This window comes from Stegostoma tigrinum, chromosome 15, assembly GCF_030684315.1.
Source record: "Stegostoma tigrinum isolate sSteTig4 chromosome 15, sSteTig4.hap1, whole genome shotgun sequence".
NCBI lineage: Eukaryota > Metazoa > Chordata > Chondrichthyes > Orectolobiformes > Stegostomatidae > Stegostoma > Stegostoma tigrinum.
In genome coordinates, this window is record NC_081368.1 from 39,183,821 (window position 1) to 39,211,217 (window position 27,397).

General features: G+C 41.9%; 1 protein-coding gene across 6 annotated transcripts in view; it reads left to right on the forward strand.

Annotated features, from left to right (window-relative positions):
• nlgn3a (neuroligin 3a) overlaps positions 1-20,505 on the forward strand; it is a 291,438-nt gene extending 270,933 nt beyond the window's left edge. For all 6 annotated transcript variants that reach the window (XM_048544695.2, XM_048544697.2, XM_048544696.2 and 3 more), the window contains one exon: positions 7,269-20,505. In XM_048544695.2, the coding sequence (XP_048400652.1) occupies positions 7,269-8,124 (856 nt within the window). In that variant the 3' untranslated portion in view covers positions 8,125-20,505. The remainder of the gene's footprint in view (positions 1-7,268) is intronic.
• Positions 20,506-27,397: the final 6,892 nt, after the last annotated feature.

A 27,397-nucleotide genomic window follows, 5' to 3' on the forward strand; every position in this document is an offset into this window, starting at 1 on the left:
ACTATGCCTGTTGGTGGAATGCTGCTGGAGGTGGTAGAACTGGGAGGTGATGATCTTTTGGATGCAGATTCTGGTGAGGTGGGAAGTGAGGACCAGGGGATATTATCCGTGTTGTGGGAAGGAAGAGAAAGTGTTAGGGCAGAACTGTAAGAAATAGGCAGAGACGGCTGATGGCCCTGTCAGCCACTGTGGTGGGGAATCCTTGGTTGAGGAAAACAGTGGACCTATCTAGCCTTGATTACTGATTTGGGAAAAAGACTCAGGGAGACTCCACATGGACTGTATGTTTGCAAATGTTTAACTATGCAGAATCATAATATTAGTGCACCAAGTCTGATGCATTAGCCTGCATTAGAGAACCATCATCCATCACATGTCCTGTCTATCAGCAAACCTTTAGATATTGCCCTATGCTATCAAGTTAACTATTGCTATAGTTTTATTCTAACCAAGTCACCTTGTCACTGCCTATAGTGTATATGAAATTGTGTCTGCACTTCCATTTCTATTTCTGTTGCTGCTACCATTGTGATACATTTGTTGTGCTAACGTTCCCGGTGTTACTGACCTTACTCCGACAACATTTGGCATCCTCCATGTCATTGTAAAAATATTTCAGCCCAGTTGTTGGTGAGTGAAGTGGCAGTGCACACCAACTGCTCACAATTGGGGCAGTACGGTGGCTCAGTGGTTAGCACTGCAGCCTCACAGTGCCAGGGACCCGGGTTCGATTCCAGCCTCTGTGCGGAGTTTGCACATTCTCCCCGTGTCTGCGTGGGTTTCCTCCAGGTGCTCCGGTTTCCTCCCACAATCCAAAGATGTGCAAGCTAGGTGGACTGGCCATGCTAAATTGCCCGTAAAGTTCAGGAGTGTGTGGGTTATAGGGGGATGGGTCTGGGTGGGATGCTGCAAGGGGAGGTGTGGACTTGTTGGGCCAATGGGCCTGTTTCCACACTGTAGATAATCTAATCTAATTACCCATGAATGTATATATGACACATTAGCAACACTGTGATAATGGGAACTGCAGATGCTGGAGAATCCAAGATAACAAAGTCTGAAGCTGGATGAACACAGCAGCCAAGCAGCATCTCAGGAGCACAAAAGCTGACGTTTCGGGCCTAGACCCTTAATCAGAGGTTCTCTAGGCCCAGAACGTCAGCTTTTGTGCTCCTGAGATGCAGCTTGGCCTGCTGTGTTCACCCAGCTTCACACTTTGTTATCTTGGATTCTCCAGCATCTGCAGTTCCCATTATCACTGATACAATTTTAACCTCACTGTGAAGCCTCTTCCAGGGATGCCTAACCTGAAGAAGTTACCCTCCTCCCTCCGGACCAACCCTCTCTGATGAAGGGTCTAGGCCCAAAACGCCAGCTTTCATGCTCCTGAGATGCTGCTTGGCCTGCTGTGTTCATCCAGCTTCACACTTTGTTATCTTATGTTACATTAGCAACACTGCTCATTCCTTCTTCTTTCACTTGTGCAGCAGTGAAGAAACCCTCAAGTCATGTACAATGCAAAAGTAGTTCCCCGTTAGATTAAGTTGCCCTTGGACCAGAGAATGATCAGTTCCACTGACATTAACTGCCCATTTGTTAACAACCCCTCAGGAGATACTGGGAAAGTAGCATCCCACAACATGTATCATTAGCACTCTAATGCTTGAAGACTTGCTCCAGTGCTTCGAAAGACTATTCACTTTTATGTCTGTACAGGTGCAAATATTGCTAATTATGATCATTCATAATGTCCTATCCATTGCAATTTGAATTCTAGCTGCTCTGGCATGACCTTTAACATGACCTAATCTACTACATTGGGAAACTCAACTTGTTCCGTTCCTGCCTCTCCTTCCCTGTTGTGTATGATTATTTATCCTGAGTTTCATGTGTCAGCCTGTGCAGCTGCTCACAAAACTTTCCCACAAATTGTTTAACTCTTTCATTTGTAGATTGTACTTCTTCACTACCAGTCACAGCATTCCCTGCCAATCTTACTGCCCCTCCTGCCATGACTTCATATGGAGTCGAACTACTGAATGTTGCCCTAAGCCCATTAGGATATGAGGCAATTGATGTATCTATGAATGTCTTTAGCTAAAGCTCTCTTTGACATCCTAATCTTTCGACCTACCATTCCCAAGCTCTACAGGTGATAGAGGAGATGATTTTTATTTTGTTTAACAAAAGAAGCTTACAAGTTTCACGAGAGCGTGATAAATAAGAGGATCAGCACCTCAAGCATGCTCCAGGTCTCAATTCTTCAACATTTCAAAGATTTGTCTACCTCCTCTTTAATACTTTTAGTTTTTTCTGGAGTTCAGATGAATGAGGGGGGATCTCATGTAGACTTATAATGTTCTAACAGGACTGGACAGGGCAGAGGCAGGGAGGATGTTCCCAAAGGTGGGTTTGGCCAAAAGCAGGGGCCACAGTATGAGGTTTTGAGGTAGACAATTTAACACAGAGATGAGGAGACATTTCTTCACCCAAAGAGTGGTGAGCCTGTGGAATTCATTACCACAGGAAGTAGTTGATGGCAAAACATTGAATGTATTCAAGAGGTGGCTACAAAGAATGCGAATGGGATCAAAGGTTATGGGGAGAAATCAGGATTAGGCTATTGAGTTGGACGATCAGCCATGATTGTGAAGAGTGACGGAGCAGGCTCAAAGGGCCGAATGGTCTCCTCCCGCTCTTGTCTATGTTTCTATGATCCAGCGTCCACAACACCCTGGGGGCAGAGGAGAAGAAGTGCAGCTCTTCCCCACCGCCCTAACCTGTTCTTCCTCTCACCTATCCCTTTCTCCCACCTCAAGCCATACCCCTATTTCCTACCTACTAACCTCATCCCGCCCCCTTGACCTGTCCGTCCTCCCCGGACTGACCTATCCCCTCCCTACCTCCCCATCTACACTCACCTTTACTGGCTCCATCCCCGCCCCTTTAACTTGTCTGTCTCCCCTCCACCTATCTTCTCCTCTATCCACCTTTGATCTACCTCCCCCTCTCTCCCTATTTATTTCAGAACCCTCTCCCCCTCCCCCTTTTCTGATGAAGGGTCTAGGCCCGAAACGTCAGCTTTTGTGCTCCTAAGATGCTGCTTGGCCTGCTGTGTTCATCCAGATCCATAGTTTGTTATCTCGGATTCTCCAGCATCTGCAGTTCCCATTATCTCTCTCCTATAAAATATAGTCCCTGAGCCAAAGCCGTCTGTAATGATATTCCTCACTTTGGATTTACCTCTTCCAGTATTATTGGAACAATATTTATGGCTGAACAGCCTTGTGGACGATAGGTTTCCATCCACTTGGTAAATTAATCACTAATGATCAAACAATAATTTGTTCCCCAACTTGTTGGGAAAGGCCCTGTAAAATTACTTCTAACTACTCCAATTGCCCCTTTGCTCTAGGCTTATGTGGAATGAAACCTTGACCGGTCTTTGCAGATTATTTTGAGCATATACAAGGGATTGCTGACAGTGTTTTGTAATACTCCTTTCCATTCCTTGCTGCCACCAGTATTTGTTCATCTTCCCCATAGTCCTCCTGACTTCCTGATCATGGTGTGCATTCTGTATTTTCGTAAGGTCACACTAAGTGCAGCATGTGGCTACCACACTTTCCTCTCTTCATCAGACACCATCAGCATCTTCTACCACTCCTTGTTTTTCCCATCACACTTCTTACTCTTCTGTACTTGTGTGAATGTAAATAAAGATTTCCTCCATGCCAATTGTTAAAGCTGCTGCCCCATGCTCAGGGCCATCTTGTAACTGCAACCTTGGCTGCCTCATTTATCAGTTATCAAGTTGGATGGGTTCTGTTCCCTTCTGATGTGCTTTAACCATTATCACCACTGCCTCTAGTGGTAGTGTGAAAACTCCAATTAAATCCTTAATTACTGTCTCAAGAAGTACGTGCCCTGCTCCTGAGGTGATGTTCCCCTTTCATCTCTATATTGCCATTTAATCAATAGCACCAAAGAAAATTGCAACAGTTACAGAGATTCATCTAGACATGACAGACATGCGAGGGGATCAATTGTACCTTGCTGGCATGTTGTCAAGAGCCTCACCGCTTGTTTAGAAAGTAGAGGATGCGATGGCAGATTATGAAATCTTCCAGATCCGATATGAACCAGCAAGTTCCACATGATCTAGTAGGCATCAAACCAGTAAAGATATTGAATGTAACAGATAAACACCTTTCTCAAATCAAGCGACTTCTTGTCAAATGAAATCAAATAAAGAGTGTGGCAAGAAGTTGGGATGAATGGACGGCCTGAAAGTATCGACTACACTCCCGTTATCACAGGATTATATTGGGCATGCAGAGATCAATTGAAAGCCCAAGATGTCATATTATACAAAGGAAAGTGAATATTAAACCTAAGGAGTTGTGAGGAGGGTGCGTCCACGAAAGCCACCAAGGAATTATGTTGAGCCGCAGGAAGATAAGAGAAGTGCTGCACTGGCCAAACATGAGTAAAGAAATTAATGAACACACCAGCCATTTCATTGTTTGTAACAAGCACCAAAGTAAGTAGGTTAGCGAATTGCAGATGATACAAGACATCGCAGGCAGACCAGGGATGAAGCTGGAAGTAAACCTTTTCACTCTGATCATGGCGATACAAACTCACCAGTTGTGCTGTCCACAGATCAACCAGCAGTCTCAAAGATTCACAACATACCAACAACTGAAATGGGACAATAACAGTTAGTGAAGCAACAAAAGTGGCAGAACAACATTCCCCTGGAGAAAGGACATCACCCAGAAGAACAGTCAATGACATCATATAGTTTAAGAGACTGGTACAATTTAAAGTCTATGAATGCAACGCATGTACAGAGGCGACTAAGAAGAACAAACTGCAAATGTATGAGAACAGTTTTGTTTATCGTAGATGACATGGGTAACTCAGTGCAAATGACATTGCATTTAACATTTTCTTTCTTAGAAAAAGATGTATAGGATAGAACCATAGTGGTACAAATGTGTCATAATCATTTTACAACTAGCATGAGGCATTCACTGTAAACATCCACCTTCCTGTGTCTTTGTTGAACTGATTGTGCTTGCAAAACAGGTGCCCTGTGACTTGTGACATTCATTCCATAGCTTTGTAGATTTTAATGCCTATCGCCAAGTACAGCTCAGTAGTACCACTACCGACTGAACTAGCTCAGCCTCCAAGGATGCCAACCTAAGCCTACAGCAGTAGTGGCTGCTTTGCTCAAACAAAGATTTTAACAAAAACATTTAAGTTAGGTATAGCTCCCTTGACTAAATATGCCTGATTTTGTTGACCTCATTGCCAAGACCAGTTGAAAACATTTCTGGACGTTTCTTTAAATGACCACATCCCTAAATCAACATTGCTTTAACCCTTTTCTAATATTTTGACAACAGATAACCACAGATATTTTTAAAATCTGCATTGTATTTTTAAGAACAGCAGTGTACTGGAGATGGTTTTATAATTCCTGTGGACTTTTTGCAAAACCATAACTTAGCTTTAGTGTGCATCCATTTGATAACACAGTCACTAACAGCTTGTATCACCATGCTAATAACTGAGATTAGACTGCTAGAACACTGAATTATTCCGAACTTTTGCAGCAGGACATGCCTGGAAAGTTTTCCAAATTGTCGTGTAGATTACAGTGTTGTAGCTATGCTATTTTTATCTTAATTCATTCATGGGATGAGGGCATCACTGACTGAGCCACCACTTATTGCACCTCCTTAATTATCCAGAAGGCAGTTAAAGGTCAATCACAATGGTGTGAGTCTGGAGTCACATGTAGGACAGACCAGGTAAGGGCAGCAGTTTCCTTCCTTAAACCAGATGACAATCAGCAATGGTTTCATGGTTATCATAAAACTTTGAATTCCAAATGCCATGGAGAGACTTGAAACTGAGTCACCAGAACATTATCCTCATTGGATTAGTAGTCTAGTCATAATAATACTAGACCGCCAACTCTGCCATTCTAACACAACTTGCCGAAGAAATAGTCAGCTCTGCAGCACCAAATTTTCAATATTATTATTGGCTTGCCGTATCTTCAGCACTTGCAGCTTTTTTTTATCAGATGGAGTGAACCAAGTTGGCTGAAGGCTGGTATTTGTGATGCTGGACCTCAAGATGAGGCCTATATGGATCATTCACTCAGTATTTTTGGTTCAGCCTTTTGCACTGTTATGAACCCAGCATTGAGAATGAGGAAGCTTGTAGAGCATAATTTTCTGGATTGTTGTTTAATTGTTCAACACATTCCTCAACTAGATTGGCAAGACTGCAGAGACCTGACCTGATCCATTGGTTGTAGGATTTGTTAACTCTGTCCATTGCTGCTTCTGCTGTTTAGCTTCTGCTGCTTTTTCTGCTGCATGCATTTAGTCCCGAGCTATTTGTTTCTCATGCAGTGGTTACTTTTCCTAATACTTTCATGGTCAGGTGCAACTGCAGTACCTAGATTGGTGAGGGTGCAGTCAAGTACATCTCCTCAATAGTCCCTGCAGCAAAAAAAATGTAAATGTTGTTTAAAAGTTAGCCAGTTGTTGCTGTAGACTCAGCAGGAATAAAGCACAACTTCAGAAACCTCATGATTACCTTGCCATTGTTGTTTCAACATCCTTTGACCTGCCGACAGCAAAGCAATCAGCCTAATTTGTTCAAATAATTTAAGTATTGGCAAAAGTTTTCATGAAATTGTACTGGGGCTTTGGGACCAGTTTTGGCTTGTCAGGTAGGATTAACCATGCTGCCCTACTGCTGTTATGATCCTGTAAAAACCTCTACCCTGCAATAACTAACCTAGTTTAGGGGAGATGTGTTTTTGTTCTCATATTGCAAAGAACATACAGTGTAAGTTCTTGTTTATGCTGATTTTCGTGTTTTGGCTTATGTTGGTGAGAATGGTAAGAAATTTTGGTGTCACTTAATATCACAGCAAAATGGATACGAATTATTAGGATATGTATAAAGCTATGGTGTAACTTAATACATGAGCATAAGATATTTCAAGTTCATGTATCCTTGAGCCAAGCATTTGTTGCTGCCTGCAGATCCCTGTTCATCTTATAATGAGCAGAGATTGTATGATTCTGTGTAGGTCTTTCAATCTTCACTTCCATTACATGTTTTATTAATCATGCTTGATTTACACAGAACTGGACCAGGCTCATGGCTAATCCTGGTAGGTACATTGCACAAAGCTTCACATGCAATAGTAATTGTTTTCTTTCTATCTTTAGTGATCCTAACAAGCCAGTGCCGCAGGACACCAAATTCATTCACACAAAGGCAAACCGTTTTGAAGAAGTGGCCTGGTCTAAGTACAACCCACGGGATCAGCTTTATCTTCACATTGGTCTGAAACCACGAGTCCGGGAGCACTACCGTGCCACCAAAGTAGCCTTCTGGAAGCACCTGGTCCCACACCTATACAACCTGCATGATATGTTCCAGTACACCTCCACCACAACCAAGGTGCCTCAGCCTAACACCACTCCAATCTCCTATGCGACTAGACGACCCAATGGCAAGGTTTGGCCATTCACAACCAAACGGCCGGGCTCAGGCATGTCTCCAGCTTTCAATTCCAATGAGCAGCAGAAGGAGAACTGGAACTCGGAACAGGACGGCGGTTCCCTCCTGATTGAGAATCCCCGCGACTACTCGACTGAGCTAAGTGTAACCATTGCAGTGGGGGCCTCCTTGCTTTTCCTCAATGTCCTGGCCTTTGCGGCTCTGTATTACCGTAAGGACAAACGCCGTAATGACCCCCACACACAGCCAAGCCCACAACGTAACACTAGCAACGACATGACGCATACACAGGAGGAAGAGATCATGTCACTACAAGTGAACCAAACCCACCACGAGTGTGAGAATATCCAGGCTCATGAGCCCATGAGGCTTCCTTCACTGCCGGACTACACTCTGACTCTCCGCCGATCTCCTGATGACATACCCCTCATGACCCCCAATACCATCACCATGATTCCCAACTCCTTGATGGGGATGCAGACCTTGCATCCTTACAACACCTTCGCTGCTGGTTTTAACAGCACAGGGCTGCCTCATTCACACTCCACTACCCGGGTATAGTCCTGGGCAGAAATCCTCCAGTAACAGGAGTGAATGAACTCCGGGTAGCAACCCCCTCATACAGACCACTCCACACTGCTGGATTTTAACAAGAGTTCAATTAACATGTGCACTGTGCCATCCTTACAAGAAGGCTTGCTCCCTGGGAACTTCAAAAGACACGTATTCACATTGGGCCTTCTTGTTCAAAGAGATAACCTGAAGTTTTATAAAATAATCAAAATGAAAAAAAACTTTAAAAAAAAGAAAATTCAGAAACAAAAGAAAATGAAAGTGCTTTTGTTACCATTGTGGGGAGGCAGCAGCAGTTGACTGCCCACATTTATCTCATTGTTCACATGCCTTAGCCCCGCACGCTGCTGTGCTCCATGCATTTTTTAATCACTTTTAGAACAGTTTAGAGTAATTATATTAGAACTGATGGGATAGTAAGAAAAGCATGCACACAAAAGCTGAAACGCTATGGCCAGCCGAGCCAAGAATGTCCTCTGCAGTTTACAGATCAGCTGCCATAATTTCCTGGGAACATCATGGAAAGACCAGAAAGTAGTGAGAACTGGGATTTCAGCCTAAGTTATAGCAATTGTTCAATAGAGCCCCTAGAAAATTCCCAGTACATTGTTTCTCAGTAAGGTCGTTAAGAATAACGAGGCCCTCCCTGACCTCCAGGCTCTGTAATCTTTTGGACGCCTATGTGTTCTCCCATTGCTACCTACCTGTTCCTTCCTCATTCATTTAACCGGGGAAACACTTTGAATTTTTGTGACTCAAAAAGAACCTAACAAACATTTTAAAGATTTTTTTTGTTCAGGAGCTGGTGGCAACTCTTCAAGTACAGCAAATAATGCAGCTTTAGATAGTGTGCACCCCCTAATCTTTTTAATACAAGGTGAAATGTGACATGTGCCAAATTAGAACCAGCATTTTTTTGCGGGGGGTATGGAGGGTTGTTTTTAACTGTATCTGTCTGTTTTGTATTTTGGTATAAGCAATCTGTTGCTGTCTGTTACTCTGTGTCATGCTTGTCTGTGTTTGAGATGGTACAGAGGGGGACAGTGCCACAACACGCTCCCAAGTTTTGAGGCTTTTAAATTCAAAGTCAGGCTCCTTTCCATGTACTCAGTCCAGGCTTACAGAACCGTGCTGTCAAAGGAATACTTATTTCAAACCCATATCAGGCACCTCCCCACAGAAGCCAGACTCCAGGCAAGTGTAAAAAAAAAATTTCAATGCTGGGGAATTTCTGTTTGAATTTTTAAGCAGGCTCTTCCCTCCAGAGTTCATACTTGTCATGCATATTTTGAGTCTTATTCCTTGTCCATGATTTATTTACAAGTTCATATTGTGAGTGTGTGTTTAATGAGATTGGTTTGAAAACTTTCAGTTGATTCTCAGTGTGCCCATTGGGTAAAAAGCAGGTACAAAGTGTGCCAATTTCTGAGGGCAGTGTTGCTTGCCCCAGGGCACCTGACAAATGTCTGCCCCCACATTGGGTTAAGCAGTTTTTGAGAGTACTATTAGCCATTTGAAACAGATATTAGGCCCCGTACACGTGTAAAAACCTGTTTTTAGGATTCCTCTGGTAAATGGCCTGTCCCGAGTAAAACATGCACCAGAAAAAAACTTGCTTAAGACATTCAGCAGCCATTATGATGGAGTAACAGTCACCAGGAAAAATAATGTATACTTCTCCATACTTTAACATGAAGCAAGGAGATACAGGAACATTCATGCTCAAGGATTACTGCCAGTCATGGTCACCCCTCTGTCATTCCTTCACCAGTGAAACAAGCAGCCCAAAATCCACATTCTTTAAATCAACTCGCTGCCATTTGAGGCACAACAGGCCTATATACCAAAGCATGAGCTGAGACTGCTGTCAGTTTCTGGAAAGTTGTGAAGCTTTCTTGTAGACAATAAATGGCCCATGACCAGTTTGTTCTCCATGATCTCTATCTCATCAATCCCAGCAGTCTGTGGGAGAGAAAGAAGACAGTCTTCTCATAAATATAAACCCACATCCAATTATAAATAACTCCAGCCTTGCTCAATAACCTAATCCAAATGAAACACAGCTCATGCATGAAATTCTGGAGATGCTTAGAATGTCTCCTTGGAAGAGACTTTAATAATTCTAAGCATTTGCAGCATTTTCCATTCGAATATACATGCATCTGGCATTGTTATTACATTTGTCACACATAAGTAACTACTCTTGAGTAGTTAGAGGTGAGCCGCTTTCTTGAACTTCTGCAGATTTCAATGGTAGGTCCATTGTGATGTTTGGTAGAGAGTTCCATGATTTTGGCCCAGTGATTGACAGTGATTGACCTACAATATGGTTCCAACTCAGCAGTATGTGTGATTTGAAGGGGACTTTGCAGTTAGCGGTATTTATAGAATCCCTACAGTGTGGAAACAGGCAATTTAGCCCAACAAGTGCTTACTGACTCTCTGAAGAGCATCCTACCCAGACTCACCTCCCCAACCCTAGCCCTGTAATCCTGCATTTCCCATGGCCAGTCCATCTAACCTGCATACCTTTGGGCTGTGGGAGGAAACCAGAGCACCTAGAGGAAACCCACAAATACATAGTGAGAATCTGCAAACTCCACACAGTCGCCCGAGGCTAGCATTAAACCCAGGTCTGTTGCACTGTGAGGTAGCAATGCTGACCACTGAGCCACTCTGCTGTCCATTGTGTGTTCTCAAGCATCCACAGCCCCTGTCCTTCTGTGTGATAGAGGTTGGTAATTTAGAAGATGCTGTTGACTTGTTCCTGAATCTACTTGCCAGCAGCTGAAAATAGAAAGTTATCAGATATAGTGCCAAGGTTTGGTTGGAAATCTCAATTTGCTGTGATAACAAATAATCGAACCAATGTCCTAGAAAGAATACAAAATCAACATCCACAATTGCGGTCAATCCTGCCTGAGCTGGTTCTTGTCTGACTTTGAACCACAAATTAAGTTGCTCCCGTGTAAAACAAAACCAGCATGTCTACCATATCCTACCTACATCAGTATTCTTCTATCTCTAACCCTCCAAATTCAATTTTTATTTATATCCATCCCTCCATATTCAGTTCGTCAATATATTAAACTTTCATTTCTGCTTTTCAATATCTATTCTTCCGTTGTCCACAGCTTTTATCCTTAGCTCCAATCCTGCTGTTTATCATCCCAAATCCAATCTTTCCTTTTTGCCTTTACTACTGCATCTGATCCTTTGTTAACTGTTCTTAGTGATCCCATTAACCAACCACTGAATAGCACTAAAAGTCGATTCTGTTGCATGTAGATTAATTCCCTTTGGCTAATGTTTTCTTTTATGATTAACATGTTCTTTTGGGTGAGGTCTAAAGAAGCCCCACTACGATCGTCTAGTAAATTCTAAACTGTTTTTCACATGCCGGACAGCAGTAAAGCATTTGATGTAAAGTTTACTTTTGCTTGCCTTCCGTGCAAATTGCAATGTCATGTTGCATTTCGACAAAGAATGATCATCAGGTAATTCAGCTAATTATACTTGATACATCCTCTAGGCATCTTGATGATTTCAATTATACAAACTCTGACATTGGCTTATAGGACTTCCTGTGTGATTTTTTAGACCTGAGGACAGGAAGTCAATGCCATTGTGTGGAAGCAAATATTAGGATATCAGTAATTGTCAAGAAGGAGGTTTCATATTTTCTTGCGATATTTTGGATTGAGTTGAACATTTAAGTCAACAGCAACTACCATTCTGGGAGTCTGCAATTGCTCGTTACTGGATTGAAGTTTGGGAAATCTGTTTGGCGCCATTTTGGCTTTCAGTTTTACTGTGTGTACTTCAGGATTGGAAGTAGGCTGTAAGATGAGATGTGAAGCTATATTAGTTGCTGAAGGACTTTAAAGAGGTGACTGCTCCCTATGCTGGATAAGCATCTCACTCAAACATCTGGGTTCAGAGTAACAGAGACTATGCTTTACCTGTTTTTGATGTTAAAACTTGTCAACCAGTGCACATCTGGAACAATATAGGACAAAGGGAAAATATTCCGTTGTGTGTCATAGACAATTCTTTGAATATTGAAGTGTGCAGATGCCTAGGTCCTTTTCTATCATGTTCAAACTGTATCGACTAAGTATGTTTTTAGTTTGAGGCTGAATCTTTCATTTAGAGTGTAAGCGCTCTAAATATTTCTTAATTCACATTATTCTCAATAAACTGAACAATTAAAAAATCAATTTCCATTATTATTTTGATGCTGAAATACTCCTACGAAGCTTAAAAGGTAAACTGCAACTCCGACTGAAGGGAAAACTGCACAAAAGGAAAGCTGATCTGTAGGTACAAAGTTGTTTTATCTATATATAAAACCTATATTAAGATATATAAATATGAACTATGATTTAAACATATCAAATATGACATTTTTCTGAAATATCATTCATTCTATTTGTGTCTGAAATTATATTTTTAAAAGGTCCTGAAAGTAAAATTAAAAAGTTTTGGCAAGATTGTCCACAGAAATGTCTATCCTAAATGATGTTAACTAGTTTTTAGTTGCTGGAAGCCACTCAACAGCTATCAGTTGTCAGAGATTCAGGGACACCTTAAAATGGTGTCAGAACACCTCAGTTACCTGTAATATTGTGAATGAGCCAATGTGAATTGTGTCTGTGTATTTCTGCTGTCAAGGATAATACAATGCCTATGTATCCAAATTGTTACCTGTGATGCAACAGGGTCACATAAGTAAATCAGAGCCTGAATCCTATGTACCACTTATCAAGGATCAATTGGAATTTTATTTGGTCTCTGCAAAATTTTTGTGGCCCTACTAAGTATTCCAACGCATTTTGATCCCACTGAGTGATCTCCTTTTAGCATATCTTTTTCTATATGCTAACTTTAAGCCATAATGTTTATTTTAAACTCGGATTGATGGTGAAGCGTTTCTGCATCAAAATAAAATGATAACAAGATGCTGGAGCTTTTGTTTATTCTCTGAGTTGCTCCATTTATTTGTGGAAAGTACTCACAGTTTTCTTGTAGGTTTATTTGTCTTTCTGATAATGCTGGGAAACTCATAAATGCATGTTATCAAGGCAACTGTGATTACTTTATCAATGAGAGAAGTATTCTGGTGTTCCATGCATGTTTTCAAGTTTCTAATTTCCTTGCCTGAAAGCATCATCGTTGCAGAGGTACAGGGCAAATCCTGTTACAAACAAGTGAAGAAGAATAACCTCTCTTTCTTTCATCCTTTTTCCAATCATGGTTTGATTTTAACAGGTTTTTCAGTTTACAAATAAGACGTTTTATTGCCAATTTATTATGTACAATTTGAAAGAATTCTGCCAGATAGGTATTATCAAAGCATACCACACAAACATACAATTCCCTAAGTGTTCAAAAAGTACAAATTTACAGAGGTTAAATTCGACCAAGTCAGAAATGCAACAATTAAAAAAAAAATTCAATGATTGATTATATCCATAGGCACATTTTTTTTGGCTCAAGCAATTGGTTTGGAGTTACCGAGATAACAAGGGGTAGAGCTGGATGAACGCAGCAGGCCAAGCAGCATCAGAGGAGCAGGAAGGCTGATGTTTCGGGCCGAGATCCTTCTTCAGAAATGGGGGAGGGGAAGGGGATTCTGAAATAAATAGGAAGAGCAAGGGAAGGGTTTAGAAGATGGATAAAGGAGAAGATAGGTGGAGAGGAGACAGACAGGTCAAAGAGGCGGGAGCCAGTAAAGGTGAGTGTAGGTGGGGAGTTAGGGAGGAGATAGGTCAGTCCACGGAGGACGGACAGGTCAAGGGGACAGGATAAGGTTAGTAGGTAGGAGATGGTGGTAGGGCTTGATGTAGGAGGAGGGTGTAGGTGGGAGGAAGGACAGGTTAGGGAGGTGGGGAAGAGCTTGGCTGATTTTGGGATGCGACGGGGGAGTGGAGATTTTGAAGCTTGTGAAGTCCACATTGAAGTTATGACTGATGTATCCCTTTTCTCCAACAAAACACTGCTGTAGAAATCCAATAGTATTCAGCAGAGGTTGGTTCTGCTGTAAGACTGCAGACACATTTTACTTTCTCTCTGCAATATACCATCTAAGCTCTAATCCCTGTTTTACTTACTGACTCTGGTATATATTAAAGTGTTTTTTTTAATTCAAAACTAAGTTCAAACTTTCATAAAATTGTTTGCACCATATGACCCCATTGCAGGTTAGTAGATGACCATTGAATACAGTGTGTCTGGCCCAGCTTGCTGTTGGTTATTGTGTTAACTGAGGTAATATTCTTTAAATGTTCCAGCTGTCAACTGTTGCACGATCAGTCCTCGTTCTTGACACAATTCACACCTCTGGGTAGATTGTTGTCAGCCTATGGTTTCTGTGGACCCATGATACAGAATGGGGCTGACTACACAGATAGCAATTGGAAGCCATTTTAATTCGCTGTCCTTCTTTCAATTAAATGTCTTGTTGAAAAGTTTAAAATGTAAGACCAGTTGATGAGATTTGGCATTCACTAAGCCACCTTCAACAGCACAATCAAGCTGTTGACCATTACCATCCATAAGAACAGCAGTTGCAAAGGAACACTAGTTCCTTCAAACTCTCTTCCAGGTCATTCACCATCCTGACTTAGAAATATATTACCATTCCTTCGCTGTCACTTGGTTAAAAACCTGAATCTCCCTCCCTAACCATATTCTGGGTGTACATGAGAATAGCTGGCAAGAATTCAAGTAGGCACTTCACCGTGACCTTCTTAAGACTATTAGGAATGGGCAACAAATTCTGGCCTAGCCACTGAAGCCCTTTTACCATGACTGAATAGAAAAAAAATCGATACAGCACACCTTCAGGATACTAGTCATTGCATAATGGAAACCAAGTGGTCACTTCCATTTGTGAACCCACACTATGGATCAGTCTACAGCCAAAAACAAATCATGTTAATACATGCAACAAAAACAGAAAGCGCTAGAGAACTCAGCAATTCATTTTCTATTTTTATTTCTGATTTCTATCATCTTGAGTACGTTGTTTTTATTACTGCATTGTTACCCGGATTGAACACTTTCCAACAATGACCTCTTAATGGCAATCAAGTCTCAGCTTTTGTTTATTTCTCATAACTGAATATAGTTGAATACTTCATAGTGCTTCATACAATTAATTAACCTTGGCTGCTGTTGAATGAACAAGTAATAGATATTCTACACCAGCAAGATCCCACATAAATTATCATTGCAATAAACATATTAATTCACACACACAATTTGGAGATTTTGCGTAGCTTTAGAATATGCGCCAGCACAACAGCACTTTGTTGTTTCTGATCTCATTCATCTTATTTCTCATCTGGATTGTCATAGTTCACAATCTAATCAATTCCTGTCATTTTCCAGCTCAAATCTGCCAAAAGATCCAAAAGCCAATCCATTTGCATGTGTCTTCTGTGCATCTGAGTATGGTAAATATTGTATTACATTTGATCCTCCTGGAGCAATTGTGCGTTTATCTGACTGCAGTAAACAATATCAAGATTGATCACCCACAGCTCCTTTATATATTCAATAAACTCCATATCAGGAATTAATTTCTTGCATATTTGTATATCTCCCTACAGTAAGCACTATATCAGTGATCAGTTGCTAGCAGTTTCAAAATATATGCCTTCAGTGCTGATCAGAAATTGATCACCTGCAGTTTAAACACTGACTGCAGTAAACACTGCATCAGGTTGGGAATTTCATGGCAGAATATCTGATTGCACCAAGCACTGTCACATGACTACCATGGATTGATCATCTGCAAGTGTGGATTTCTAACTACATTGAGGATTATATCAGTTTACGGTCACTTGCTGCTTCCATGTATTTGACCACAATAAATATTGTATCAGAGAGCAATCATCTGCGTTATCTGTGTGCTCCACTCTAGTAAATGGTACTTCAGGGATTGGTCATCATCAATGCCCACGTATCTGATTCGATGAGCATTGATTTTAAAAACATAAGCTGTAGAGATGTTGCAACATATTACAATGAGTGTTAGTATAGATTGTAAATTATTGAAAGAATTTCTGAAACAGATACTCCAGGAAGATTGATATCTAACCTTAAATTAGTGTGAACTGATACTAGCTGCATTTCGGAGCAATGTAATTGGCTTTCCTGCTCCTGGATTATTGAAGAGTAAAACAGTCAAGATTTCTGCTTTTGGTTGATAATCGGCAATGCTGGCTGGAGAGTACATACCTCAGTATCTTTTGAAGTCACGACAAGGAAAAACTATGATATACCTCCACTTAGTTAGCCTATCTTCACTCACCTTTTGGATTTACGCATTAACTTATTTTGGAGAAAGTCATTCACAGATGTGAGCATCATTGACAAGGCGAGCTTATGATACCCATCCCTACTTGCCATTGACAAAGATGGCAGCTGCCTTCTTGAACCACTACAGTCATGTGCCAGTGCAGCCATAGTAATGTTAGGGAGGCCAATGTAGAATTTTGACCTCACAACAAATAAAGGAATGGCGTTATATTTCTGTGTGAGGATAGTGTGTGACTAAGAGGAGAATTTTCAATATCTGAAATATCTGTCTGTCCGTGTAGGTGCTACAGACCCTAGGTTTGAAAGTTGGCATCAAAAGAAGCTTGACATGATATTCTTGTACATCTTGTAAATGCTACACGCTGCATCATAGTGGAGGGAGTGAATATTTAATGTAGTAAATAAGATAACAGTTAAGTGAGCTGACTTTGTCCTGGATGGTATTGAGTTTATTGAATGTTGTTGGAGCTGTACTCATCGAGCCAAGTGAGGAATATTATTTCAGTCTGGACTATTGTCTTGTACATGATGGACAGATTTGGGGAGACAGGAGGTGAGTTACTGACTGCATATTTCCCAGACTCTGACCTGCTTTTGTTACGCCCTATTTACGACTTGGATCAAATAAGTTGCTGGTTAATAGCAACCCTCAGGATTTTGATACTGGGGTTTCAGCAATAATATTGTCATTGAATGTAAAGGGGAGATTCTTAGCTTCTCTCTTCTTGGAGATAGTCATTGCCTGGCAGTTAGCTACAAATGCTGTTCATCATCCTAAGTCTGGTCTTGCTGCACTACTTCAGTTTCTGAAGATTTGCAAATTGTGCTGAACATAAGGTATTCGATCATCAGACATTCCCAGCTCTGACCTTAGGATAGAAAAAAGTCATTGATAAAGCAGCTGAGGATACTTAGGCCTAAGACATTGTAGTGAGGAACTTCAGCAGTAATGTCCTGAACCTAAGATGATTAATCTTCAACAACTACAACTAATATAACCAGCCATTGAAGGGGTGAACTAGTTCCCCTCTTTTCAACCTTCTTGGTTGGTTACAAAAAGTTCAAGTTCTTTTCAGCATGAATTTTACCTTTCTCCAATTCAAATGTAGCTAATCTTTTTTTAAAAAATCATTACCTTTAAGCAGTCAATTGCGATGTTTACTTGTATTAAAAAGGAATAAGTTTAATACCTGCTAACTCTGAAAAAATAATAAAGACATGGCATCAATCCTGTAGCTTTATTCAGTCATTTGAGGTACAAAAATAAAAGGGCATGAATCAATGAATGATTTATTGTCACAAAAATCTTGAAGATGCAGGGAAAAGTGTTTTGTCACCACAACCTGGCACCATTTTGAGTTACAATAAGCATAAAAAGAAATTACTTAAATAATTCCGTTCAAACTGGGGCCTCGACCACGGCTTCAGAGTTTCTGCAAGATGTTCCAGCCCTCAAGGAGTCCTGCTCCGGGAACAGCAATGACATCACCGATGCCTCAGGAGACCCCAGCTCTGCTGCCACCGCTGCCTTATTAACACCGCCGAGAGCCCCCGTTCTAGGCACCGCCGCTGCCAAGAACCCATGGTCTAGGCCTACCACTGCCAGGAGTCCAGGCACAGTGTCCAATTGAACAGGAATGTTGAAAAATTATATTGTTTGGCATCCACTGGGTGGATGTGAGACATATGATTTTAACTTGAGATCATGATGCATTAGTTAGTTTTGTGGATTTTCATAATGTAAGGAATATTGCAGTTATCTTTTAAGGCCTGTTTCACTGAATCCTTACGATGTTGATGCAGGCCATTTCACCTATCATGTCCCCATTGACCTCCGTGAAAAATATCCCACCCATACCTACTCTATCCCTGCATTTCCCATGACTAATCCACCTAGCCTCCACATCCTGGACACTACGGGAAATTTGGTATGGCCAATCCAACTAGCCTGCGCATTTTTGAACTGTGGGAGGAAACTGGAGCACCTGGAGGCAATCCGTGCAGACATTGGGACAATGTGCAAACTCCATACAGAGACCCAAGGATCGAATTGAACCCAGGTCCCTGCCACTGTGAGGCAGTAGTGCTAACCACTGAGCCATCATGCCATCTGTTTCCTAATGTTTCTTTCCAGATAGAGTTGCTACCTCTTGAGAGATGGAGCAAAGATCTTCTTTCTGGTGTTCATTCCTGGCATTAAATAAAACTTCAATCAGTGTGTAACGTTTCGGGCTGAGACCCTTCTTCAGAAATGCCATTGAGTTTGTTGTGTCCAGGTTTGATCACTGGTGGCAATGTTTCATCACCAACGTGAAAATGCTCATAATGGTGCGAATTCAATAGGAGGTTATACCCTCCATTGGGAGATGGGGAAGTGACTTGTTTATTGCCTTTAATAGCTCACAGCTCTGACTGTCTATTGTTTTTAATCCACATCAGTTTCATAAAATCTGAGCAGTGTGTGTGGGTCAGGTGATGCCAGTGACCATTTTAAGTCAGTGTTCATTGGTACTTTTAAAAAACATTTTCATCCATGAGCGTCCCATGTTTCAAATGATGAAATCAGTAACACAAATTTTATATGATGATGACACACCTATCTTTGTTTGTGATAGATATGACACATAGAGAATTTTACTAGGACTGCTTTGTGTTACACTCAGATAAATTGAGGTCAAGGACAGTTATTTTCACTTTAACGCTAGATTTCTATTCTTTTCTTTGTGTCTGGACCAAACTTGTAACAAGGCCTAGAGCAGCGTGGCCCTGACAGATCCCGGAGTAAGAACTTAGAGGATAGTTGATAACTATGGACTGGTACTCCAGTAAGATGTCAGTGTGTTTAGGAAAGAGAAATAAAATGGAGGGCTGTAATACACAATGCATGTGGAAAAGTTGAATTGGAAAGTATGTTGGAAAATTATTGTTGAATTCAGCTTGAAAAATTATCTAATTAGAATCATTATAAACGTATTCTGATTTTTGTATGTGATTGTGGCCTCATAATAAAGTTGTTGTAACAATAGTAATTTGGCAAATGGACAGTGAGATTAGATAACTGAAAAGCATCGGTGGCTAATTAGACAATCTCTGGTAGTCAGGTCTGCATTTGGTTATCTGGACTATCTGGAACACTGGGAATTGAAGGCAGCTATTGGTTTATCTGCAATATGTATTTCAGTGAATTAGATTAATTGCAAACAGAAGATTAATTATCCTTAAAATAAATCTTGAGAGCACAAAGGGACGGCAAGCCTTGTACATGGTAAAGTGAAAGCAAAATAGGCAAACACATTTGACTTGGCTACATCCCAGCTACAATGTGTATTGTGCTCATGGGAGATGCAATTTTCCTCTGAGCTTAGATGACGATAGTCAGTTAAATCAGTTGTACCTGCAGTTTATTACAATCAGGGATCACAGAACTGACCCAAAACTACTTATACTCAATCAATGACACCTGAGCACATGCACAATCTCATGTTCACATTCATACAAATACAGAAACAAACACGCAAAAGTATTATGCACTCAACCACCATTCGCACCAACTGATGCGGCCTTTTCCTTCGCATATGTTACACTCATCCCAATCACACTGAAGGACAATCATTCATATTCATTCAACTCCCTAATACCCAAGCGCACACGCTCACAATCTCACACACTCAACTCTATGTATAATCCATCCCACTTACACATCCAATAACACACACAGTTACTTTCACACACATTCTTTTGTTCAGCAGTTTGTGGATGTTTTTACATCTGTTTGTCTGCTTCCTGTAATGTAGCAAAAAATAGGATATCTTTCACAACAATGAAACAGACAGGGTCTGTCACTAAAAAACATAGCCAGATTATTATACATTTAATCAGGTGATAGAATGTTATCATTTTTACTTTGAATTGAATTAGTATGTATTTATTGATGTCTGTAAATAAAAGTTTAATCTGTATGTGCTTAATATTTTGGGATGTTCTGATCAATATCTCTTTTTATTCACCTATCTCTTTCTTACTGGCCCTGTAACTAATCTCTGTAAAAACACTGAAAACATTTTATAAAAAGACATTTATTCCGAAATTTATTGTTTGAAGGGCTTTTTGTGAATGATTCCGGCTCCATTTTTACTAAAATTAAATTGTAGTCATTTTTTCATGCCAGGTTATTTACTTTCACTGTTCTCCGAGAAATGCTTGTTTCACACCAGGTTATGATACTGTGCACCAAATCTTTTTTTGATGGTACTTGCCTCAAATCATCCCTCTTTAAATATTTGTTCAGGTTTTGTGTATCAGGAGAGCTGTTCTACCTTAAATACATCACAGTTGTACCTTATCCTACTCTCAATCATGATCTATGCATGAACTCTCCACTAGAGATCAATAGCATAAAAACATCTAAATGATAAAGGCCCTAAAAATCAGCACGTGCTCCATCAGTGTCCAGACAAGACAAGATATGGATAATTTTGAGCCAGTAGTTCACAATCAGCATGTGTTTACTTAATTCTGATCTCAAACAAAGGTGTACGTAATATTGGAGCCGCATACAGAGATAAAGAAATTGGCTTTCAATAATTCACATACTTTTGGACCATCAAAGATTCTGCAAAAGTGTCCATTTAAGTGCTAGAAAATGAGAAGAACCAGAAATGAGCAACTGCATTGATTAAAATCACCTTTTGCCAGAAAAAAGGCCACTTGTTCCATTATGCATGTACTAGCACCTCAAAAGTAATCAAATGGAATCTAAGTTTTAGTCTATTTTTGCGATTTCCTCTGTTTTGTATTCCAAACCGAGTATTCCATATGCTTTTTCAACTGCCTTGTTAAGTGCTGCTGACACCTTCAAAGATTTGTGCTTCCTCTTCTCTTGTATTCCCTCATAATAGTAGTATTTAAGTTTTACTATCTGCTTATGTTGTTGCTCCCACTGCACACTGATCTGCATTACAATACAGTTTTTATATGACTGTCTGTTTCATCAGACAGTTTGTGTTCTCTTGAACTCTGCTGCTACCCTGCTCAATATTTACTCCCAATCAAGTTTAGACTTTGAAATCGTATTTTTTATGATGTATGTTTGGCATCATAACAAGAAAAATAATAGATCTTAATACTGAAGCCTGGGTATCCCCACTGTATATTTCTCTCTAGTCTGAAAAGCGTCCTTTCATCATTACTCTCTGATGCTATCCCTTAGCTAATTACACCTTGAGGTTGTTATCATCCCTTTAATATCGTAAGTTTAATAAATCTATTCTGTGGTATTTTATCAAGTAACTTTTGAAAGTCCTTATTTACATCAATACTACATTACTTTAACTAGTCATGTGTGCTGCAAAAATTTAAAAAGGTTCATTGGAACATGATTTCCTTTTAACAAATACAAGCAGAAATTGCAGAGCAGCAGGCCAGACAGCATCTGTGGAGAGAGAAACAAATGGAAGTCATGGAAAGCAGCTATCCATCTGTTATATTCTGCACAATTGATTGCCTATCAGCTGGATGTTGATACAGTTCATAAAGGGCAGAAACATCCAAGCAGCTGCAAGCTGAATACTTAAGTCAAACCATGTAAGTAGGCCACATGATTTCTCATAAATGAGAGCCTGGAAACACAGAAAATTCAAAATCATCCCGTGTGCATAAATTCAAAGTCTACACCAAAAATCCGAAACTGGGGATATTCAACCTTAATTTTTTTAAATTTCTCCAGCTGGCAGACAGAATGTTATAAAATATGGTGCAATGTTCGCATCCTTGCTTCTGAACCAGCCAGCCCACCTGCTCCCAAGGTAGCTAATAACGTCTCCATAGACGGTGATTAGAAAACATCTCTAAGGGCCGATGCAGTAAAAAGAACCAGATTCAACATGAGCTAAATCTTTAGGTTTCTTATGGTATGGTGGTAGTATTCCCTCATTTATCTCTCGGCCAGGAGGTCAGGGTGCATGTTTGACTCATTCTAGAGGTGTGTTATAACATGTCTGGACAGGTTGATTTGGACAATATCTGATATGAATGCTCCCGAAATGGCCTGAGCGCACTAGAGAGCAGTTTTTTATCGTCTTTGAAGACCAGGAAATTCAGAGCTGCATCTGTGCTATTTGTTCTGCACATTTTTACTTTTAAAGACAAAAAGCTAAATTTAACTACGGTTACTGCCAGCTTTCTGTTACAGTAAACTAGTTAAGCAGATTTTACGTATTAACTTGAGAGGAAGTGCTAAATAAATGTTGTTTGAGATGAGATTTAACTTGTGGTTCACCTGCTGGACACATTCAATACAATGTACAAGCCTGTATACAGGGGTTACAGTGGCCGCAGTAGGGTAACAAATGTCCCTTTGGGCCTTTGGAAAGCCAACAATTCTGCAAAATTATTTTGCTAGTGGTGATCACTGACAACAGGATAGAAATTGCTGGTCCTACCAAATAATACATGTTCATACTTGTGAGGTCCCTAACTGACTAGTACTGCCAAAATCCTGAAGCATCCAGTCGTAAAAACCAAAGTAACTTTGAGAATTACTAATAGTACTGACAGTACAAGAGGTGACATGGTGGCTCAATGATTAGCCGTACTGCCTCACAGCACCACGGACCAGGGGTCAATTCCAGCCTCGGGTGACTGTCTGTGTGGAATTTACATATTCTCCCTGTGTCTGCATGGGTGTCCTCTGGGTGTTCTGGTTTCCTCAACAGTCCAATGATTCACAGGTTTGGTGGATTGGCCATGCTAAATTGCTCATAGTGTCCACGGGTATGTAGGTCACATGGATTAGCCATGGGAAATGCAGAGTTACAGGGATAAGGTGGGGGACTGAGCCTGAATGGGATGCTCTTCAGGGAGTGAGTGTGGACTTGTTAGGCTGAAAGGCCCTTTTGTCACACTGTAGGGATTCCTAATCAATTCTATGGCAATAGTATTGTCATAACCCCTTTGCTTAGTCTACTAAACCTCAGCTTTGGATAATGCTCAGGTACCTGTGCTAAGGATAATGATTGTATCAGTGATAATGGGAACTACAGATGCTGGAGAATCCAAGATAATAAAATGTGAGGCTGGATGAACACAGCAGGCCCAGTAGCATCTCAGGAGCACAAAAGCTGACGTTTTGGGCTAGACCCTTCATCAGAGAGGGGGATGGGGTGAGGGTTCTGGAATAAATAGGGAGAGAGGGGGAGGCGGACCGAAGTTGAAGAGAAAAGAAGATAGGTGGAGAGGAGAGTATAGGTGGGGAGGTAGGGAGGGGATAGGTCAGTCCTGGGAAGACGGACAGGTCAGGAGGTGGGATGAGGTTAGTAGGTAGGAGATGGAGGTGCGGCTTGGGGTGGGAGGAAGGGAGGGGTGAGAGGAAGAACAGGTTAGGGAGGCAGAGACAGGCTGGACTGGTTTTGGGATGCAGTGGGTGGAGGGGAAGAGCTGGGCTGGTTGTGTGGTGCAGTGGGGGGAGGGGACGAACTGGGCCGGTTTTGGGATGTGGTGGGGAAAGGGGAGATTTTGAAGCTTGTGAAGTCCACGTTGATACCATTGGGCTGCAGGGTTCCCAAGCGGAATATGAGTTGCTGTTCCTGCAACCTTCGGGTGGCATCATTGTGGCACTGCAGGAGGCCCATGATGGAGATGTCATCTAAAGAATGGGAGGGGGAGTGGAAATGGTTTGCGACTGGGAGGTGCAGTTGTTTATTGCGAACTGAGCGGAGGTGTTCTGCAAAGCGGTCCCCAAGCCTCCGCTTGGTTTCCCCAATGTAGAGGAAGCCACACCGGGTACAGTGGATGCAGTATACCACATTGGCAGATGTGCAGGTGAACCTCTGCTTAATATGGAAAGTCATCTTGGGGCCTGGGATAGGGGTGAGGGAGGAGGTGTGGGGGCAAGTGTAGCATTTCCTGCGGTTGCAGGGGAAGGTGCCGGGGTGTGGTGGGGTTGGAGGGCAGTGTGGGGCGAACAAGGGAGTCATGGACAGAGTGGTCTCTCCGGAAAGCAGACAAGGGTGGGGATGGAAAAATGTCTTGGATGGTGGGGTCGGATTGTAGATGGCAGAAGTGTCGGAGCTTGTAACTGATGTCCATTTCAAGCCCACCGACTCCCACAGCTACCTAGAATACACCTCCTCCCACCCACCCTCCTGCAAAAATTCCATCCCCTATTCCCAATTCCTCTGCCTCCGCCGCATCTGCTCCCACGATGAGGCATTCCACTCCCGCACATCCCAGATGTCCAAGTTCTTCAAGGGCCGCAACTTTCCCCCCACAGTGGTCGAGAACGCCCTTGACCGCGTCGCCCGCATTTCCCGCTACACATCCCTCACACCCCTTCCCCGCCACAACGTCCAAAGAGGATCCCTCTTGTTCTCGCACACCACCCTACCAACCTCCGGATACAACGCATCACCCTCCGACACTTCTGCCATCTACAATCCGACCCCACCACCCAAGACATTTTTCCATCCCCACCCTTGTCTGCTTTCTGGAGAGACCACTGTCTTCGTGACTCCCTTGTTCGCTCCACACTGCCCTCCAACCCCACCACACCCGGCACCTTCCCCTGCAACCGCAGAAAATGCTACACTTGCCCCCACACCTCCCCCCTCACACCTATCCCAGGCCCCAAGATGACTTTCCATATTAAGCAGAGGTTTACCTGCACATCTGCCAATGTGGTATACTGCATCCATTGTACCCGGCGTGGCTTCCTCTACATTGGGGAAACCAAGCGGAGGCTTGGGGACCACTTTGCAGAACACCTCCGCTCGGTTCACAATAAACAACTGCACCTCCCAGTCGCAAACCATTTCCACTCCCCCTCCCATTCTTTAGATGACATGTCCATCATGGGTCTCCTGCAGTGCCACAATGATGCCACCCGAAGGTTGCAGGAACAGCAACTCATATTCCGCTTGGGAACCCTGCAGCCCAATGGTATCAACGTGGACTTCACAAGCTTCAAAATCTCAACTTCCCCCACCGCATCCCAAAACCGGCCCAGTTCGTCCCCTCCCCCTACTACACCACACATCCAGCCCAGCTCTTCCCCTCCACCCACTGCATCCCAAAACCAGTCCAACCTGTCTCTGCCTCCCTAACCTGTTCTTCCTCTCACCCATCCCTTCCTCCCACCCCAAGCCGCACCCCCATCTACCTACTAACCTCATCCCACCTCCTTGACCTGTCCGTCTTCCCTGGACTGACCTATCCCCTCCCTACCTCCCCACCTACACTCTCTCCACCTATCTTCTTTACTCTCCATCTTCAGTCCGCCTCCCCCTCTCTCCCTATTTATTCCAGTTCCCTCACCCCATCCCCCTCTCTGATGAAGGGTCTAGGCCCAAAACGTCAGCTTTTGTGCTCCTGAGATGCTGCTGGGCCTGCTGTGTTCATCCAGCCTCACATTTTATTATCTTGTGCTTAGGATAATGTTTGGTTTAGCTTCCAGGCAAACTTTTTCTTGTTTGCCCTTCTCACCTTTTTTTTAGTACTATGAATTGGTGAATTTATTATCCTTTTAATACAAAACATCTGGGGATGTAGTTTTACTAAAATAGCAACTCACATGACAACACATCAAAGAGTCTACCATTTCCAGCGCCACTCCAAATTCATGAGATGGTTGGAAAAACACTACTTGACAAAAGAAGTTAACCATTTATTCAGCAAACATTATTCTTTAGTAGCTCAGTGCCATCAAGTCATCATCTTCAAGAAGCTGTTTAACGGCAAATAACATTTGGCAACCCTGTGGTTAGCAAATATTATTGCTTTATAATGCACAAACAGCATAGAATTCATTGTAACACTAAATTACAATCTAATACATCAGATTTCAGTGAAGCATAACAAAACTGCTGATGTACAGTCATTAAACAAAAACAATGAAAGCTCCCTTAGAAAGGAAACAACAGGAACAACAATCTGAATGGTACATTTCATTTTTCTTTTAAATTACAATGCACTTACAAAATAAGTACACAGAAAACAGATGCAGAGCTATGAAGGGAGAGATTACTAAGAGTGGCAGAAAGCTTAATTAAAAGTATTGACATCTGAATGATATCAAGACTTAGGAAGCTTGATGCCATCCAGGACAAAGCAGCCCAGTTGATTAGCACCATATCCACAAACACCCACTCCTTCAATCACTGATATTCAGTAGCAGGAATGTGTACTATTTACAAAATATGCAGCAGAAATTCATCAAAGATCCATAGACAGCATCTTTCAACCATTTCTATCTAGAAGGACATGGGCAGCAGAAACATGGGACACCATCGTGCGAGCATTCCCCCCCCCGCCCCATCCACTCACCATTCTGACTTGGAAACATACCAGCAGTCCTGTTCTGTCAGTTGGTCAAAATCCTGGAATTCACTCCCTAACAGCATTGGGCGTCAAACTACAGTACATGGACTATAGTGGCTCAACAAGCACTTCATAATAAATGCTGGACCGGACAGTGACACCCATGTCCCACGCCTGATTAAAAAGTAAAGGATTGGGTATTGAGGCAGCTTTTAAAAGTGGATGGAAAACAGGATTAAGTAGAGCGATATATGCGGTGAATCAGTTTCAAAGAGTAAAAGCAAGATGGCTAAGTGTTTTAGAAGCCATAGTGGGGGATTAGAGGCAGGAATACACAAAAAGCCAATGATAAGGTTGGCGAGAAGGGCGATGGGTGAGGCAGGCACATCGAAAGACCAGAGAAGAACTCAGAAGTTGAGTATGCAAAGATCCTGAAGATGAGATAACAGTGTGGAGCTAGAGGAACGCAGCAGGCCAGGCAGCATCAGAGGAGAAGGAAAGTTGACATTTTGGGTAGGGACCCTCCTTCAGAAACAGGTTGTGGAATATATTCATTAGAAAATATGAAGTTAGTAAAAATAAGCTCGGGCAAAACAATAAGCCGATACAATGTATACAAGAC